The sequence below is a fragment of the Schistocerca cancellata genome, chromosome 2 (assembly GCF_023864275.1).
Source record: "Schistocerca cancellata isolate TAMUIC-IGC-003103 chromosome 2, iqSchCanc2.1, whole genome shotgun sequence".
NCBI lineage: Eukaryota > Metazoa > Arthropoda > Insecta > Orthoptera > Acrididae > Schistocerca > Schistocerca cancellata.
In genome coordinates this window covers 1057925260-1057946574 of record NC_064627.1, presented here as the reverse complement: position 1 = coordinate 1057946574, position 21315 = coordinate 1057925260, and the positions used below count along the sequence as shown (strand labels likewise).

At 40.3% G+C, this 21315-nt stretch overlaps 1 protein-coding gene across 1 annotated transcript in view; it reads right to left on the bottom strand.

Annotated features, from left to right (window-relative positions):
- Positions 1 to 21315, bottom strand: part of LOC126163053 (probable ubiquitin carboxyl-terminal hydrolase FAF-X) — a 331505-nt gene that overhangs the window by 90719 nt on the left and 219471 nt on the right. Inside the window, exons 28-30 of the mRNA XM_049919945.1 lie at positions 21075 to 21244; positions 16710 to 16883; positions 431 to 572 (exon numbers count right to left, since the gene is read on the bottom strand). Of these exons, the coding sequence (XP_049775902.1) occupies positions 431 to 572; positions 16710 to 16883; positions 21075 to 21244 (486 nt within the window). The remainder of the gene's footprint in view (positions 1 to 430; positions 573 to 16709; positions 16884 to 21074; positions 21245 to 21315) is intronic.

The following is a 21315-nucleotide window of genomic DNA, read 5'->3' as shown; positions in this document are numbered from 1 at the left end:
TATTGTGCACACATCAATATTTACAAGAAAATCTGAAGTTTATTATGTTGTTCAACTGATAATATCTCATCTTTTTTTAGGATGACAATTTGTAATCAGTTAGACGCAGGCTTTAGTCAGTTACTTTAAAATGTACCATAAATTTCAATTTGTAACTGCAGCAGGTTACCAGTTAAGTTATTTAATAATAAATGAAGTGTAGCTGAAGCTATAATAAGAAAAGCAGCAAGTGATGTTTCAATGAAGACACAATTATGCAGAAAGCAGCATTTGCATTTTGGTAATAAAATCTGGGCACACTTAAGTGATATGCCAGCATTCACAATAGAGGTTCCAGATGTTATATGTGTATGTACAGATATTTTGTTAATATTTACTTTTCAGAAACTAGACTTAGAAAGAAAGATGAAAGTATTAGATTGAAACTCACTTTTTTGTTACACTTTTCACAGTGGTATGCATCAGCTCCCTCAAGAAGTTCACCTTTCACATACTGCTCCAATGAGTCAAGGAGATTACTGTGATTTCTGATGTCCACACTTATAACACTAAATGGCTCCTCTTTAGAATACCTGAAAGAAAGAAAGTGAGTATATCAGTATGTTAGTTTTGTCCAACACAGGGAAAGAATAAAGAAAATGCCTACATATCACACTAAACATCAGCAGTTTAGCTGCAGCACAATTCAAAGTTGAAATAAATTCTTTGAATAACAAATGAGTACCTGGGTGCAACAAGAGCATTAAATGGGTAATGATGTTATTGCATAAACATGTGCATTGCATTTTTCAAAAAATTTGACTATCATCTTTAAAGAAATTAGTTCCACATGATGTTGCTAGATGGCAGGAGCTCTTTGGAAAGAAGACAACGTCAACGCTTTTGTTGCACACATGACTTCAGTTTATTGTTCATACACAGCCACATGAAAGAGGAAGCCGCCTGGTAGAATTTTGCACAGAGCACAACTTAATCATAGCTAACACTTGGTTCAAGAATCACAAAAGAAGGTTGTATACATGGAAGAAGCCTGGAGATACTGACAGATTTCAGATAGATTATATAATGGTAAGACAGAGATTTAGGAACCAGGTTTTAAATTGTAAGACATTTCAAGGGGCAGATGTGGACTCTGACCACAATCTATTGTTTATGAACTGTAGATTAAAACTGAAGAAACTGCAAAAAGGTGGAAATTTAAGGAGATGGGAACTGGATAAACTGACTAAACCAGAGGTTGTACAGAGTTTCAGGGAGAGCATAAGGGAACAAATGGCAGGAATGGGGGAAAGAAATACAGTAGAAGAAGAATGGGTAGCGTTGAGGGATGAAGTAGTGAAGGCAGCAGAGGATCAAGTAGGTAAAAAGACGAGGGCTAGTAGAAATCCTTGGGCAACAGAAGATATATTGAATTTAATTGATGAAAGGAGAAAATATAAAAATGCAGTATTTTACCCCTGTCACCTTTAGAATTTGAAAGAGAGTATTCCAGTCAACATTGTCAAAAGCTTTCTCAAAGTCTACAAATGCTTGAATCGTAGGTTTGCCTTTCCTTAATCTTTCTTCTAAGATAAGTCGTAAGGTCAGTATCGCCTCACGTGTTCCAATATTTCTACGGAATCCAAACAGATCTTCCCCGAGGTCGGCTTCTACCAGTTTTTCCATTCGTCTGTGAAGAATTCGCATTAGTATTTTGCACTGTGACTTATTAAACTGATAGTTCGGTAATTTTCACATCTGTCAACACCTGCTTTCTTTGGGATTGGAATTATTATATTCTTCTTGAAGTCTGAGGGTATTTCGCCTGTCTCCTAGATCTTGCTCACCAGATGGTAGAGTTTTGTCAGGACTGACTCTCCCAAGGCTGTCAGTAGTTCTAATGGAATGTTGTCTACCCCTGAGGTCTTGTTTCGACTCAGGTCTTTCAGTGCTCTGTCAAGCTCTTCACACATTATCGTATCTCCCATTTCATCTTCACCTACATCCTCTTCCATTTTCATAATATAGTCCTCAAGTACATCGCCCTTGTATAGACCCTCTATATACTCCTTCCACCTTTCTGTTTTCCCTTCTTTGGTTAGAACAGGGTTTCCGTCTGAGCTCTTGATATTTATACAAGTGGTTCTCTTTTCTCCAAAGGTCTCTTTAATTTTCCTGTAGGCAGTATCTATCTTACCCCTAGTGAGATAAGCCTCTACATCCTTACATTTGTCCTCTAGCCATGCCTGTTTAGCCATTTTGCACTTCCTGTTGATCTCATTTTTGAGACGTGTGTATTCCTTTTTGCCTGCTTCATTTACTGCATTTTTATATTTTCTCCTTTCATCAATTAAATTCAATATATCTTCTGTTACCCAAGGATTTCTACTAGCCCTCGTCTTTTTACCTACTTGATCCTCTGCTGCCTTCACTACTTCATCCCTCAAAGCTACCCATTCTTTTCTTTTGTATTTCTTTCCCGCATTCCTGCCATTTGTTCACTTATGCTCTCCCTAAAACTCTGTACAACTTCTGGTTTAGTCAGTTTATCCAGTTCCCATCTCCTTAAATTTCCAACTTTTTGCGGTTTCTTCAGTTTTAATCTACAGTTCATAAACAATAGATTGTGGTCAGAGTCCACATCTGCCCCTTGAAATGTCTTACAATTTAAAACCTGGTTCCTAAATCTCTGTCTTACCATTATATAATCTATCCGAAATCTGTCAGTATCTCCAGCCTTCTTCCATGTATACAACCTTCTTTTATGATTCTTAAACCAAAGCTATGATTAAGTTATGCTCTGTGCAAAATTCTACCAGACGGCTTCCTCTTTCATTTCTTACCCCCAATCCAAATTCACCCACTATGTTTCCTTCTCTCCCTTTTCTTACACTCGAATTCCAGTCACCCATGACTATTAAATTTTCGTCTCCCATCACTATCTGAGTAATTTCTTTTATCTCATCATACATTTCATCAATTTCATCATCATCTGCAGAGCTAGTTGGCATATAAACTTGTACTACTGTGGTAGGCATGGGCTTCGTATCTATCTTGGCCACAGTAATGCGTTCACTATGCTGTTTGTAGTAGCTTACCCGCACTCCTATTTTTTTTATTCATTATTAAACCTACTCCTGCATTACCCTTAATTGATTTTGTGTTTATAACCCTGTATTCTCCTGACCAGAAGTCTTGTTCCTCCTGCTACCGAAATTCACTAATTCCCACTATATCTAACTTTAACCTATCCATTTCCCTTTTTAAATTTTCTAACCTTCCTGCTCGATTAAGGGATCTGACATTCCATGCCCCGATCTGTAGAACACCAGTTTTCTTTCTCCTAATAACAACGTCCTCTTGAATAGTCCCCGCCCGGAGATCCGAATGGGGGACTATTTTACCTCCGGAATATTTTACCCCAGAGGACGCCATCATCATTTAACCATACAGTAAAGCTGCATGCCCTCGGGAAAAATTACGGCTGTAGTTTCCCCTTGCCTTCAGCCGTTCGCAGTACCAGCACAGCAAGGCCGTTTTGGTTATTGTTACAAGGTCAGATCAGTCAATCATCCAGACTGTTGCCCCTGCAACTACTGAAAAGGCTGCTGCCCCTCTTCAGGAACCACACGTTTGTCTGGCCTCTCAACAGATACCCCTCCGTTGTGGTTGCACCGATGGTACGGCCATCTATATCGCTGAGGCACACAAGCCTCCCCACAAATGGCAAGGTCCATGGTTCATGGGGGGGAGGAGGTATTGAATAGAATTGGAGAGAAGAGGAGTTTGTGGCACAACTTGACAAGATGGGACCGGCTGGTAGGACATGTTCTGAGGCATCAAGGGATCACCAATTTAGTTGGTTGGTTGGTTGGTCTGGGGAAGGAGACCAGACACCGTGGTCGTCGGTCTCATCGGATTAGGGAAGGATGGGGACGGAAGTTGGCCGTGCCCTTTCAGAGGAACCATCCCGGCATTTGCCTGGAGTGATTTAGGGAAATCACGGAAAACCTAAATCCGGATGGCCGGACGCGGGATTGAACTGTCGTCATTCCGAATGTGAGTCCAGTGTGCTAACCACTGCGCCACCTCGCTCGGTCACCAATTTAGTATTGGAGGGCAGAGGGGAGGGTAAAAATCGTAGAGGGAGACCAAGAGATGAATACACTAAGCAGATTCAGAAGGATGTAGGTTGCAGTAAGTGCTGGGAGATGATGAAGGCTGCACAGGATATAGTAGCATGGAGAGCTGCATCAAACGAGTCTCAGGACTGAAGACCACAACCACAACCACAACCACCTGGTACAAAGACTAATTTTTATAAAAAGGAAAATTCAATCCAGGAAATTGTTAAATTCAAAAATACCCAAATGGGCTGTCATGCCCAAGTTCACCAACCAGATCTCCTTCCCCCCAACCTCCACTAGACGTGTGTGCGTATGTGGCGAAACTGTGTGTGTGTGTGTGTGTGTGTGTGTGTGTGTGTGTGTGTGTGTGTAATTATGACCTATGAAAAATATATCAAATTGTGGTGGATGTCCAGCATCCTGATGATTTGAAGTCTTACGTCTGCATGGTGGCTGCCACACTTGGGGAGCACTGTTCGAAAATTAGTTTCTAGGCTCTCAAGGGAGCATCCTCTATCGGACCAATGACTTAGTACTAATGAGACCTTCCTGTTCATAATGGAAGTATTGTGGTGCAGCTGAGGCATAACATGTCAAAGTGTTAATGGTTGGTGTCCATGGAAACTATGTTTTCCACACGATTTGTTTGAATTACACAGTCTGATGTGAGAGTATTACAGCAGTGTACAGGGTCGTTGACACAAAATGCAGATACCAGGTTGTTGAATGGAGACCACTGATTTATGTAGAGTTGACTGATATCCTGCTGTACCTTGGGTCTGCTGTCATTTTAATTTGGGACCACCACCATAATTTGTGGTAGTTTCCTGTAGACTCATTCTGATCAATGAAACTGTGAGTGGTGTGCAGTTTGGATACTGTTCAATGTTGCTGTTACTGTGAGCTCCGTGGCTTTGCTGTTTTGGCAACTATTGGTTGCAGAAAATATAGTGAAACACGTTGCTGCTGTGTGTGGAGCAACCAGGACTGGAATCCTGTGGAGGCTGATAGACCACACACACTTCGAACTAAATATAGACTTTGTGTGGTGAGTTACGTGTATCATCAACAGGCACAAAATTAGGTCAATGTTGTCTGTGTCTGATCCCATGTGCCAGCACAGAAGTGGGCCCCATGTAAGTTGTTGCATCGTTGTTGCAAGGTATCGCTGTAATTCTGTGTTTTTGGCTTGAGGTTAACAGCACACCTTGGGTCATTAATTCTCTTCCTCTCTATGTTCACTGCTGTATGCTGCAGTTGATGTTTTAAATTCCAGTCACAGGATACAACTACAGAGTGATGCATATGTAACGATAGAGGAAGATTACATTGGCGATTCTCGTTCAGTCTTGTTTTTATGGCACCACGTGCGAGAAAAAAAGGGATGATTATTCTATTGCTGGGAGTGCCTCCATGTCTTACATGTCCTCGTGAAATAGACCAGGAAGTATATTGGTAGCCTGTAACATTCAGTGTGAGCAAAGAACTGACGATTTGGTAATTTGTAATAAGACTCACTCGCCATGGTTAATATTGGTTACCAGTATGTGTCTAATCTGAAGTACGAGTGTATGAAATCTGTGTGTGTCCAATACAGCTGCCACCTAATTATAAATTAGATGTGGTGCACCATGCTCCTTTAGTCTAGTTTACTGATGCTTATCTAGCATAAGTTGTAGCTAGGCAAACCTAGTGCTGTTAAGCTAGCCTATTTCAAAATATACCTATCTCAAGGCGCATTATGGTAGTTAAGTTCTGCTACACGAAATAACGAGCTGGGCTGATGTTTTTGCATGTAGAAAGTGTTGTACGTAACACTGTACCATCGAGCTGGTGCATTGGGTTCTGTGCTCCATTATTCTGATTGGTAACTAGAGGTTCATTAGCTGTTAAAACTTGGTACAAATTATTATGGTCTGTTAAATGTAGTGTAATTTGTGGAGGTGACATAGTTTTAATCTATGAGAACAAATTTAACGCAACTGGAATTTAGTAGTTTTGAGTATTTTAAGGTAGAAGCCCTCCGAAAAGAAGTCAAATGTTGAAATTGCTCATTTCAATTGAGTTTTTCTTATGACATGATTTAAGTTTGCCATTCAAGTAATGGTATAATTTGGAGCCAGTTTACATTCTCTGTTAAATGAGATGTGTCAATTTTAGAGAGTTCGCTTTTAAAAGGCCATAAAAATTAGTTACTATTGCATTTATGGAACTTTAAAAGTAAAAATGTTTTCAAAATAACTTTGATACAAAGCCTCTACTCTTGTTGGGTTGTATGTCATATTTGAAGAGTGATAACATTTTAAGTGGGCACTGGTTCCTATAATATTCTCGGTTACAGGAAGGTTTCCATAGCTAATGACAGGTAGGGGAAAGGGGTGGGGGGATGGGTGTGGGAGAAGATTGGTGGTACCTGATGTCGCTCCTAAGCTGGTGGTCTCACAGCCACGGCAGAATCTCCACTGTCGCCTCCAACGCTACTGTTGCAAATGAATTCTTCAATAAATGATATTCATCTCACCTCATTAGTTGCTAAAATCCCAGCCCTCAGTTCCTAACCACTAAAACCTTTGTTCAAAATCACACAGCACTCAACATAGTACATACACTACATGATCAAAAGTAGCCAGACACCCCAAAAAAACATATGTTTTTCATATTATCTGCATTGTTCTGCCACGGACTCCATATAAGTGACCTCAGTAGTCAGTAGTGACCACATCGTGAGAAATCAGAAAGCGACACTAAACGGAACTCACTGACTTCGAATGTAGTCAAGTGCTTAGGTGTCACTTGTGTCATACATCTGTACACGAGATCTCTACACTCCTAGGTCCACTGTTTCCAATGTGATAGTAAAAAAATAAAAAATAAAAGTAAAAGTAAAATAAAATTAAAAAAAAAAATAAAAATAAAAAGTAAAATAAAATTTAAAAAAAAATAAAAAATTGGAAACGTGAATGGACACGTACAGCACAAAAGCGTACATGCCAACCTCATCTGCTGACTGACAGAGACTGCCGACAGTTGAAGAGGGTCGTAATGTGTAATAGGCCGACTTCTAGCCAGACAATCACACAGGAATTGCAAACAGCATCAGAATCCACTGCAAATGCTATGACAGTTAGATGGGAGGTGAGAAAACTTTGATTTCATGGTCGAGTGGCTGCTCATAAGCCACACATCACGCCAGTAAATGCCAAACTACGCCTCGCTTGGCATAAGGAGCGTAAACATTGGACAATTGAACAGTGGAAAAACATTGTTTGGAGTGACTAATCACTGTACATAATGTGGCGATCCAATAGCAGGGTGTGGGCATGGCAAATGCCCAGTGAACGTATCTACCAGTGTGTGTAGTGCCAACAGTAAAATTCGGAGTCGATAGTGGTGTGGTTGTGTTTTTCATGGAGGCGGCTTGCACCCCTTGTTGTTTTGTGTGGCACTATCACAGCACAGGCCTACATTGCTGTTTTAAGTTCCTTCTTGCTTGCTATTGTTGAAGAGCAATTCGGGGATGGCGATTGCATCTTTCAACACAATGGAGCACCTGTTCATAGGGCACGGAATGTGGTGGAGTGGTTACATAACAATAACATCACTGTAATGGACTGGCCTGCACAGAGTCCTGACCTGAATCCTATAGAACACCTGTGGGATGTTTTGGAACGCCAACTTCATGCCAGGCCTCACCGACTGGCATCGATACCTCTCCTCAGTACAACACTGGACTGCTGTTCCCCAAAAAACCTTCCAGCACCTGATTGAACGTATGCCTGTGAGAGTGGAAGCTGTCATCAACACCATATTGAATTCCAGCATTACCGATGGAGGGCGCCACAAACTTTTAAGTCATTTTCAGCCAGGTGTCCGGATACTTTTGATCACACAGTGTAGTTTCCTCAGGTGGAGTACAGCATTCTGTTCAAGGCCACATACGGTTTTAAGGTGATCGATTTCAAATTTGCTCGCAAACCTAGCAGCTGAAAGCAAGGGGATTTCAAAAAGATGTTGGAGCTATAGTGAGTCTTGGTTGCTAGAGGCAATTTATAGGACAAGGATATAGGGTCTAAAGGCTAAAAGTAATCTGTTTGGAGTTTTAAGAAGAAACTGGTGGAACAATTGGTTGCACTCAGAGATGAGAACTTTTACATGGAGGCTTTTCAGAACACCGCCAGAAGTAAGGAGGACTGAAGACTTTAGCTTAGCAAAGCCAAGGGCAGGCTTGTGAAAGGATATTGTGGTATTTGAATCAGAAGCTTGTTACTGTTAATAAAAATAAAATAGAAGCAGGTGTCAAGAAAAAGTCTCCACAAATAAAAATAAATAAATAAATAAATAAATAAAATAAAAAAAATTTCGGCAAATGTGGAATGAAAAACAAAGCTAACAAGATACTCCTGCCTGTTCCCCCTACCCACTACTTTTGCCCGATTTCCTTGGCTATTAACTAATAAGCTATCTACTAAACTACAGTATAAGGATGATGACGACAACAAGATTCTTAGATGCGAATGTAGTTGATACATAACATTAACAGAATTTATAATGGGGAACCTGTAAAATCTATTTTTGACCTGTTTTGTATCTGTATTGATATTTCTATGTCAATTTGTAGTATTGTTTATGTATAATGTTTTATCTGTCATGGAAATTCTTTGACTTTGTATGCATATTAGTTATGTGAACTTTTGAAAGATGATGATTAAGTTATGCTTGCGAATTTAAATAACTACTGAAATGATTGTTATATAATATTCTGTAAATGACTTGGTCCATAGTTAGGGAACCTAGTGTTAAATGTAAAAGATGTGGCGAAGCCCCGCAGCTATGGAAGTAGCCTGGCAGAGTGGAAAAGGTGTGGTTTGGCACAACTCATCCTTTGTGACTGGTAAGGAGTCTGGGCTGAGCAGTGCTGTGGTTAACACCTCACTAGCTGTAATGGATCTCTGCGGCTCATATTCCTGGAGTTTTGAGGCCAGAAGAACTTAAGGACAGTATTTATGGGGCTCAGATCTGCATTTGCTGATACCATTATCATGACACGGTTTTTGGCCCTATGAACATAATTTCGATGCCGAGAAACTATGTAACAGGACGAGGCCAGCAGTATTGCTATGATTGCATCGCCGCCTGGTTAACAGCCACTGCAAATTACGTCACCAGTACCACCAGCCCTCCACTAAATTGTTTATATTTGGCACTCTGTAAATGGACCAGGTATTTGTGAAATTTGGTCGATTTTATAATAAATAACAATTGTGTTGCTAAAAACTCTAAATTCCGAGTGTTCTAATTTATTATGAGTAAGTGGTTGAACTTGAATTTAATGTGTGTTGTCATTTGTACAGCCAATCATTTTCTCGAGTATGTTAAAAGACTGCTTACGAAAGCACACTTGATATTTAAAGGTTTATAGTTTGTTGTGCTTTACTTAACAGATAATTAATGATAAGAATACTTACCATTTCTCATACAGACTGGTGTAGTTTTGTTAATGAGCTTCGTTCCTCAAACCATGAAAGTTTAAGGGTCCTCATGTACCAGCCTAGTTAGTTAAAGAAGCAATGCAAAGGCTCCTTCAAAGCCAGGGTAATTAGATTGTCATTCAATTTAGTTGCTTCAAACAGAGTTTAGGAGAGAACTATAGCAAATGTTATCTATTCTAATGCAATTTAGTTAATGCACAGGCATAGAGTAGTAAGCAATGAAGTTATTTGATGATGATCATTAGCAGACCCATTGATTTAAATTCAGAATCATTTCAAGCTTTTCCCTGTTCAGTACTGCTACCAGTTTCATGTGTGTTGGTAACTGGTTTTATGAACTGTAACACCTATTTCATTTAAGGTATGTGTTGTTGACAGGCATATGTTACTGTTTACTATCTCAATGGCTGTTTGTTTGTCAGCTGCACATTTATCTGCAAGGTTAGTTTACTGTGTCGTAGTATGAGCAGAGATAAAGAAAGAGGTGTGTGTGTGTGTGTGTGTGTGTGTGTGTGTGTGTGTGTGTGTGTGTGTGTGTGTGCACGTGCGAGCGCGTTTAATGAGCTTACCATTGTTCATACTCTGTTGAATAGTTTCGGAACCGAATCCCAGTTAGATTGTTCCGTTTCAATTATGTTTCAATTAGGTTATCTCATGGTCATGACTTTCAAAAATTCCTCGCAGAGGTATAACATTAGCATTGATTGCCCTTTCAAGGTTGTCAGTGGTACCATTACAAACCAGCAGTAAGAATCACAGAAAACATGCCAATGTTTGTAACAGTATTTTAAGTAAACAAAAAAAATTCTAGGTGGTACAAAGATTTTACATCAAAATCAGAAAAATCTGTGTTAAAAGTAAGTTCAGGAATAAATGCTATACCCTTATAAATTTCAATGTATCTACAAATGAAGACAACAGGAAAAATCTGCAGAGTGTAAATAAATTTCAGAATCTTTTAGAATATGAAAACTCTAAAAATATTAAAATGCTTCTCAGGGTCTTCAATGTACAATTTGGGAGGAAAAGAAATACAAGTGTAAACTAGATGAATATCCAGCAATATGACGAAAAGGATAGTTGCTACTCACCAAGTAGCAGAGATGTCTGGATGTCTGAAAATTAGCTTCTGGCTAACAAGTCCTTAGTCATCCCCCCCCCCCCCCCCACACACACACACACACACAAACACACACACACACACACAAGACCACAGTCTCTGGCAGCTGGAACCAGACTGTGAGCAGCAATGCATTACGGGAGAGGCAACCGGGTGGAGGTAAGGAGGAAGCTGGAGAAGGGAGTGGGGGTGATGCAGGGTAGGGCTGGGGGCTGTAAAGTGGGAGTGGGAGTGTGCAGGGATGAGGTAGAGAGTAAGGCATCTAGGTGCAGCTGGGAGGTTAGATGAACGGCAGGATTGGGGGGGGGGGGGGGGGTTAGTAGAAAAGGAGAGAAGTAAAAAAGACTAGGTGTGTTGGTGGAGGGAACAGCTTGAGGGCTGTGTGGTGCCGGAATGGGAACAGGGAAAGGGATATGTGGGTAAGAACAATGATTGATTAAATTTGAGGCCAGGAGGGTTATGGGAATGTAGGACGTATTGCCGGGAAAGTTCCCAAATGTGCAATTCAGAATACCTGATGGTGGTGGGAAGGATTCAGATGGTACCGGCTGTGAAGCAGTCATTAAAATGAAGGACATTGTGTTGGGCGGCGTGTTCAGCAACAGGGTGGTCCTGTTGTTTCTTGATCACAGTTTGTCAGTGATCATTAAAGGGTAGACAGACAGCTTATTGGTTGTTATGTCCACATACACTGTGGCACAGTGGTTGTAGCTTAGCTTGTACATCACACGACTGGTTTTACTGGAGTAGGTAGTGATGAGAGGATGTATGGGACAGGCCTTGCATCAAGGTCTATTACAGGAATATCAGCCTGGCACAGGGTTCAGAGCAGGTGTTGTGTAGGGATAGATGAAAATGATATGTATGTCTGGTGGGTAGTGGAATACCACTAGTGGTGGGAAGGATAGAGGGTATGATATTTATTTCAGGGCATGAAGAGAGGTAGCCATAGCCCTGGCGGAGAATGTAATTCAGTTGCTCCAGTGCTGGGTGGTACTGAGTCACGAGGGGAATGCTCCTCTGTGGCCGGATGGTGGGAATTCGGGAGGTGTTGAGTGACTAAAGAGACAAGTCACGGGAGATCTGTTTTCGTGCAAGGTTGGGAGGGTAATTACGATCTGTAAAGGCATCACTGAGACCCTTGATATATTTCAAGAAGGACTGCTCGTCAGTAAAGATGCGACTGCCATGGGTGGCTAGGCTGTATGGAACTGACTTCTTGGTATGGAATGGGTGGTAGCTGTCGAAGTGGTTGGTAGGTTTGATATGGACAGAGGTACTGATATAGCCATTTTTGAGGTGGAGGTCAACATCGAGGAAGATGGCTTGGTGGGTTGGATGGGACCAGGTGAAGAGAATGGGGGAGAGGGAGAAGGTGTTGAGGTTATGGTGTTCTCACCCTTGATTCTGATCATGAAGATGTTGTCGAAGAGTCTGAACCAGGTGAGGGGTTTGGGATTCTGGGTATTTAGGAAGGATTCCTCTAGATGGCCCATGAATAGGTTAGCATAGGATGGTGCCATGTGGGTGCTATAGCCATACCCCGGATTTGTTTGTAGTTAATGCATTCAAAGGAGAAGTAATTGTGGGTGAGGATATAGCTGGTCATGGCGACTTGGAAGGAGGTGGTTGGTTTGGAATCTGTCGGGCGTTGGGAAAGGCAGTATTCAATAGAAGTAAGGCCATGGGCATTAGAGATGCTAACATCTGGCAAGGGAGATGGCATCAATAGTGATGAGCAGGGCACAGTGTAGTAAAGGAACAGTAACTGTGAAGAGTCGGTGGAGGAAATTGTTGGTATCTTTTATATAGGAGGGTAGGTTGCAGGGAATAGGCTGACGATGTTGGTCTATGAGAGCAGAGATTCTCTCAGTGGGGGCACAGTAACTGACCACAATGGGGCATGTAGAAGGTTGGAGAGAGATGGACTCCAGGGAGAGGTTCTGGGATGGGTTTAAGGGTTTGAGGAGAGACTTTAGACCCTGCTGTATTTCTGGAGTAATGACTGGAAATCCTGCTAGATTACTGGAATGGGGTTACTGTTGCAGGGTTTGCAAATGGTTGAATCTGACAGCTGGTGGAGTCCTTTTGCCAGGTAATCCTTGCGGTTCAAAACAACAGTGGTGGAGCCTTTGTCACTAGGTGGAATTAAAAGGTCGGGATAAGTTTTTAGGTGGTGGATTGTGGATCTCTCTGCAGATGTAAGGTTAGTTTGCATGTTGAGGGATGTGGGGAATTATGGTGAGGCAAGGTTCGAGGTTAAGAAATTCTGGAAAGTTAACAGGGGGTGATTTGAGGAAAGTGGGGGTGGATCGTGGTTAGATGGAGGAGTGAACTGAGTTGGGCACGGTTTAACGTTGGTCTCTGGCCGAGTCTGATTGGTAGGGTTGACAACAAAAAAGTGTTTCCACTGTAGGGTCTGGGGGAAGAAGAGAAGGTCTTTAACAAGACCTGCATGACTGAATTTGGGAGTGGGGCAAAAGACGAGGCCTTTGGAAAGGACTGTTACTTCTGCGGAGCTAAGGCTTTTGGAGGAAAGGCTCATGACTGTGCTTCGGGTCTGTTCCAGTTCATGAGTCTGTGTGATAGTGGGATAGAGATTCAGAGGGTGGGGTAAATGTAGTAGGTCGGTGAGACAGGGTTTGTCAGCTTTGAGGGGACGTGGGGGAGGTTTGGATCTTCTTGTAGAGGTGGTGGACAGTAGTAGTAGAAGGCAGATATAAGAAGTGAGCAGGTTGGAGAGTTTTTTGAGGTGGCATTGTGGATGTCGCTCTAGTTTCTGGAGGGCAAGAGTTTCAATGTGTGTTGTGGGATGCAGGAGATGTGTTACGGGTTGCATAGCAGGAGAATTATACGGATGGAGAGCGGGTACTGCAAGGAGGTTTAGGCCTGATTGATATGGTTTTGTAGGACAATGTTTGTGAGGGCTAAGGATTGGCGGAATCTGAACACATGGAGTTCATTGTGAAAGGTAGAGTGGCAGCCGGAGACGGGTAACTTGATAGTAAGGCCATTTGGAGGGATTCCATGAGCTAGATGAATATCAAGCACACTTAAGAAACAAAATGGTGAAAGTATGATTAATATGTGTAAAATGTGTTGGTTAAAAGCGATTTCTATGCATTTTTGCAGACTACCAAGAAAAGACAGAAGCTGAGTATCTCCAAATCCAACTCTGAGAACTTCAACTGGACCACACAGCCATATCCAAAAGGAATAGCAAGCAAATTACAATTGTTGAAATGATCATAAATGGGGAATTTGATTCAGGTCATTATGTCTCTAAGGTTAAAATATGACCTTCGCCATCTAAATAAAAAATAAAATGCAGGAAGTATTCAAATACAGCTTCAGTAGAGACAACAGAAAATGTAGAAAAATTTAGAGAAGAAATCAAGACAGCTAAAGAATGTGATTGGCATGAACTCCAAGCACAACTTACTACAGCTGCAGTGAAAACATTAGGATTCGTTCAGAATAAAAGAAAACATGGTGGAATGAGGAGTGTGAAGAAGCATTAGAAGAGCGAGCTCAAAAACTGAAGATGAAGACATTTATAAAAAGAACACACAGAACAACTTGGATAGCAAGGAAAAGAAACATTAAAAATAATTGAGAAAATCAAAAGAACCTTTGAAAATCTCCACTTATAGAAATACAAGAAAAATTCACCAAAAATAATACTAGAAATTTTTACCAATTTTCTAAACACATACATTAATTGTGTGAAACACGTAAGCAGTTTTTTCAAAGATGAAAACGGCAAAACAGGATTAAATAAGAAGAAAATTATGAAAATAATAGGAAAATGTTTTGACAGGACCTTAAACTACAGTAACAACAGTTAACATGTTCCCGTCACTGGCCATATGAACTATGGGAATATGTCTATTTTCCTAACTTTTAGTAGTTTAAAAATCTTTGAGTGGAGCTTTGCAGATTGTTACTTCACAATGCCACACATTATTTCCAAACAGTGGCAGCTTGACATCATTCATTTCCTTGCAGTACTTCAGAGAGTCACTAGATGGATACACCTGCTTCCAAGAAGTGCAATACAACTTGAAACATGAATTATTGGTGTTATCGGTTCATGCACTTTTGTTATTGCAGTGTGGTTCCACAGCTGCCTTAATCACAAAAGTTTGTCACGAAATGGGGGACAGTTTGGCTGAACAATAAATTATGAGGTTGCTCGAAGAATCTGGATCAGAGAGTGATGATGGTCTTGAAATCCTGTATTTCCATAAAAATAACATCTATACCTATACCCAATACTCCGCAAGCCACCTTGCAGTGTGTGGCAGAGGGTATTTTGTGTACCATCATCACATTAACTCATTTGTAAAGTAATCTGAAGTTTGAACTGGTTATATACATAGTGGTTTGATTCTCTAAAGAATGGGGGTTTACTGGTATCAAATAATCAGAAACGACAAAAAGAAATCTTTTGAAGAGTAAAATGTTACATTTAGATGACTCTCAAGGGGGAACAAGTAAAAAATCGGGATCTACATGGGCAGAAGAAAGGAAAAGATAACATGGGGGAAGACCAACAAATGAAAAAATAGGAAACAACAACAAAGAAAGAAGAGGAACTGAAGTTGTCACAGGATCCTAATTGGTCAATACGAAGATGATTATGATTTGGTTTAAAATAATCTGCATTAAAACAAGACATTTGCTGGCTTAGAAAAGAACTGCAATGGAAACCTGCGATTGATATCAGCCAGGATCACATTGATTTTCAAGCATCAAACAATTAATTGATGCACATAGATTTGCATGCAGAAACTGGGGATTTCTGACTTCGATACATGATCAGGTCACTCCAATTATGAAATACTGAAAGCATATCCTGCATAAATATATTACAATTTCAGGTAATTTGGGGATCGAAATATATCACGTAATACATATGGATGCAAGACCCCAGAAAATATGGAATATCTGAAGAGGCATGATGAGGTTGCTGAAGTAATCCAACAGAAATTGGAACCACTTGGCCAGATGCGAGTAGGGATTACTCACTGAGTGTTCCTTATTAACTTAATTATGTACAAAGACAGTTCTGGACACGAGAATTTTGACGGTTTTGCCTGTTATGAATGCTGATACTAGTAAGATATCAGTCTAGGGATTGCAAGACTTTCAAGAATGATTTAATTTCATGTTCAAAGTCAGATAACAAATGACAACAGGAAAATTTTTTCATGTGACTATCAATTTTCTGATTTTTTTTTTCGCTTTAATTTTACTGTCTAACCTTTCCTCTTGCCAAAGTTCATGATTCTATGTTAAGGGCAAGCACCCTAATATATGGAATGTATGACATCTTGATTGCCCTGACTTGGAAGCTTCATTTATTTACTTATTTGTTTATTTTTTTTTACATTGTCAGGGGACTGTAGACCCTAATACATGACAAATTTCAAGTTGATGCATTTATCTGTTCCAGGAAAAAAAGAAGAAGAAGAAGAAGAAGAAGATTGTGAACAGTCAGACAGACAACAAATTGATCGTTTAACAATTCCGTTTTTACCGATTGAGGCACACTGGAATCATACAATAATATCTAATAAAACAATCCACTGTAATAGGCTTGACATAACAGTTATCAATTAAGCTGAGGAAGTCATCTTCCTCACAGACAGTGCCAAATACAGGGACCAAAGTCCTGTAGTAACAGAAGTACTTCATCACTGTGATAGTATTCGAGTTCAGTATTTTCCCACAACAGACTGCACAGAATCTACATGACCTAACAGTGCATCCTTCATTCTGTTGGCAACTGCAGAAGGCAGGATACTTAACATCTGCCAATGGTTCATCAGATTCTTTGGGTATATACTTAATTTAGTGAAAATTTGTTATTTTAACCATTGTCATTATACCAATAACATGAAGGAATGAGTGAAGTAATAATAGTAATAGTAATAGTAATAATAATAATAATAATAATAATAATAATGTTGTTGTTGTTTTACTTCTTACCTGTGTGGGCATCCTTTGCAAATTTTCTGATCAGAATATGAGCCACCAAGAATTTTTCCCATGATTTGTTCCTGATTAAGGGCCTTTAATGCTTCATCAATACTTTCAACCAAGCTCATGAAAAATTCTACAGCATCTTGTTGTTCACGTAAATTAACAGGTTCACCTTGCAACCTGAAATAAGATTTTTTAAAAACAGAAGTCAGAAAACAAAGCAAATTTGCAACAAAAATTACAGAAGTAACATGGATGTGATGCTCATTAACTCTCTTATAGTCTGAGATTTAGTAACTGTTATTCTGGTCTCCTTATCCTTCACTCTTGTACTACATCTATTGAAAGTTATCATACAGTACAGTATAACACCACTTTTATGTTCCAGGAATTAACGTTTTCCCACCGTTTATGACACTTGTTATCGGTCCCATCAAATTTCCTATGCCCACAACGTTAATTTGCACCTGATTTTGCATCAACATATTTATAATTTTCCCGCGATTTACACATTATGCAAGAGTGTTGGTGCAAAAAATATGATGCTGGCATAATGTTGGCCGTCCAGTAGTGTTTACAAATATTAAGTGGTTAAGTTTCTTGACACCAGGACACACTATTCAGCAGATTTGAACGATTAAATGAGTAAAAATTGTAACAATCTGTGTCATATCTCCCGCCGCTGCCTAGCTCTACATGGTGTGGTGGCTGATGGGAGTAACTAGGTTCGTTCGTATGAAGATACCATGACCAATCACAACCTTTTCCAAACTGTCTCTACCGCGCAAGTGCAGTTTCGTGATTGTTGTGATCATCATGACACCTTTGTCAAACCTTATTTAGCATGTTTCAGCGTATGGTCACATGGAGTGCTAGTTGACACCTTCATTCACTTTGTGTTGCTCAAATGTTTTTAGTGTAAACAGTGCCGGTTACGTATTTTATTCATGCTGAGCAAAACGTGTTTTGAGAATTTATTCTCGTTGTCACGTGCAGTATTTACGGATGTACTTTTTGTGATGTTACACAAACAAACTATGTCAGTGATAGTTTGTGTGTGTGTGTGTGTGTGTGTGTGTGTGTGTGTGTGTGTGTGTGTGTGGTTGAGGCACAGTACCTGATAACCTCAAAAAGACGATTACAGTGCAAGAGACACAGAATAACACATTCAAACACCATAGAAAATACTTATCTAAAAACAAAGATGATGTGACTTACCAAACTAAAGTGCTGGCATGTTGATAGACACACAAACAAACACACAAAATTCAAGCTTTCGCAACCAACGGTTGCTTCTTCAGGAAAGAGGGAAGGAGAGGTAAAGACGAAAGGATGTGGGTTTTAAGGGAGAGGGTAAAGAGTCATTCCAATCCCGGGAGCGGAAAGACTTACCTTAGGGGGAAAAAAGGACAGGTATACACTCGCACACACACACATATCCATCCGCATATACACAGACACAAGCAGACATTTGTAAAGGCAAAGAGTTTGGGCAGAGATGTCAGTAGAGGCGGAAGTACAGAGGCAAAGATGATGTTGAAAGACAGGTGAGGTATGAGCGGCGGCAAATTGAAATTAGAGGAGATTGAGGCCTGGCGGATAGCGAGAAGAGAGGATATGCTGAAGGGCAAGTTCCCATCTCCGGAGTTCGGATAGGCTGGTGTTAGTGGGAAGTATCCAGATAACCCGGACGGTGTAACACTGCGCCAAGATGTGCTGGCCGTGCACCAAGGCATGTTTAGCCACAGGGTGATCCTCATTACCAACAAACACTGTCTGCCTGTGTCCATTCATGCGAATGGACAGTTTGTTGCTGGTCATTCCCACATGGATATGTATGTGTGTGTGTGCGCGCGCGAGTGTATACCTGTCCTTTTTTTCCCCCTAAGGTAAGTCTTTCTGCTCCCGGGATTGGAATGACTCCTTACCCTCTCCCTTAAAACCCACATCCTTTCGTCTTTCCCTCTCCTTCCCTCTTTCCTGACGAAGCAACCGTTTGTTGCGAAAGCTTGAATTTTGTGTGTATGTTTGTGTGTCTATCGACCTTCCAGTGATTTTGTTTGGTAAGTCTCATCTTTCTTTTTAGATATATTTTTTCCACGTGGAATGTTTCCATATATATATATATATATATATATATATATATATATATATATTGTTTATTTTTTTTACATTGTCAGGGGACTGTAGACCCTAATACATGACAAATTTCAAGTTGATGCATTTATCTGTTCCAGGAAAAAAAGAAGAAGAAGAAGAAGAAGAAGAAGAAGATTGTGTGTGTGTGTGTGTGTGTGTGTGTGTGTGTGTGTGTGCGCGCGTGTGCGCGCGTGCGCGCGCGCGCGCGCGCGCGCACGCACGCGTTTATACCTGTCCTTTTTTCCCCCTAAGGTAAGTCTTTCCGCTCCCGGGATTGGAATGACTCCTTACCCTCTCCCTTAAAACCCACATCCATTCGTCTTTACCTCTCCTTCCCTCTTTCCTGAAGAAGCACCCGTTGGTTGCGAAAGCTTGAATTGTGTGTGTATGTTTGTTTATGTGTCTATCAACATGCCAGCACTTTCGTTTGGTAAGTCAAATCATCTTTGTTTTTAGATATATTTTTCCCACGTGGAATGTTTCCTCTATTATATTCCTACAAAATACTTATTTACATATTTGCACTTGACAACGAGAAAAAATTGAAAAAATTCTCAAAATGCGTCGTGCTAAGCATGAAAACTAGTGCAGTATTTCATTATTTAAATAATGAATGACAGCTGCAGGCTTTCCAAAAACATCGATTATAATGTCTGAAATTAAGCCAAATGTTTCCACTTTCCAGATAGTTATAAATTAAAGTTACATCAGCAGTTTTTATTATATAATAAACCTTTATTAGATAATAAAAAAGGCCCTGACAAGTCTTTTGATGCCTGTTATGTACACACACAATACATGAAGTGCAAGGGGTATCCTATACGTAACTTTTACAGCTTAAAACATTATTTCCCTCATTTCACATTTTTCTGCGTTTTACACAATTTTTTTTTAAGTTCCTTGAAAAGTGAAAAAGCATGGTTTTACTGTATATAATTATTACAACTCACCATATAGCGGAGATGCTGAGTCGCAGATAGGCACAACAACAGACCATCAAATAAAGCTGTCATCAGTCTGGCCTTTGCAGGCAGCAACTAAGTGTGTGTGTGTGTGTGTGTGTGTTTTGTCCATTGTCTATTCTGATGAAGGCTTGTTTGGATGACAGGTTTGTTTCACAGTCTTTTTGTTGTGCCTATCTGTGACTCGGCATCTCCGCTGTCTAGTGAGTAGCAACTATCATTTTCATAATATTGTCATTATTCCATCCTAGGTTTTCCATTGTTTGACACAATTGTTACTGATACATAATACTAATACCAACATAATAATATATAATTATTCTGAAGTATAGTAACAGCCTTGATAAGTTTGATCCCTCCACCGGGGCTGGGGCAGTGATGTGAGGGTCCAAGCACCATACTGTCAATGTTGGTACTACGGTTTCAGCGCTGTAGGTGCAGTCCTCCCAAGACGGCCAGTTAGGTCAGGCGAGTCTTTACCTATGATGTTCCTGGGAGGCTGCTTGCTTTGTTACTGGCCTCGGCATTTCTTCTTCTTCTGTTAGTATTGCAGTAGAGTGCCATTCCTCTCTTCTGTCTGCCTTCCTTTTCATTTCCACGTATGTGTTGCATCCAATATCATTCATGATCTGTTGCATGTATGATATCCTTGGTCACCCCCGCTGATTCCTTCCCTCAATAGCTCCTTCTGCTATAGTTCCAGTGATGTTGTGTCGTAGGATGTGCTCTACAAGTTTGTCTCTTCTTGTTTGGATGTGCCTCCACAGAGATCTGGTTTCCTGTACTCTTCTAAGCACCTCTTCATTTGTTACTTTGTCTCTCCAGCTGATCTTCACCACCCTTATATAGCACCACATCTCAAAGGCCTCTAGCCGTCTTCTCTCTTCCCTTCCCATTGCCCAAGTTCCACATCCATATAGGGCCACACTCCTCAGCATGTGGCAGACTGACTGTGGAGATCCTATGTACCCTTTTCCAATAAACCACTTTAGTGTCAATTATGTCTCCTTCATATTACCCCTAAGTTCACAGCCTATTCTATTGCTCAAACTCCTAGCATGGCCAATCTATACATCATGTGCTAGAAACTTTTTTATATGAAAATTCTTGTCCAAGATTACCGCGGAAAAAAAATTAGAGCCTGAATATGGACTCAGAAAATTAACAAAAGTATGTTAAATCTAATATAAATGATGCTTCCTAACATCTCATTGCTTACAGTATCATAGGTAGAAACCAATATGCTATAAAAATTAAATTTAGGGCTTACTTGAAATGTTTCCACAGGCCACGTGGCACATAATATTGCAGCTTACTATAAGCTAAGTGTCCAAAGATTGCTTGGACCTGTTTCAAAATGCCAATATTGTACTCCTTACGAGATTCTTCAATGCCACATTTTTCATCATTACAATCATTTTCAGCTGGCTCTAAGGTCCCCTGATGTGAAAAAAAAATTCAAGATAACTAGTCTGTAACCATATGGTAAAGACCAATGAAAACAGAATTTC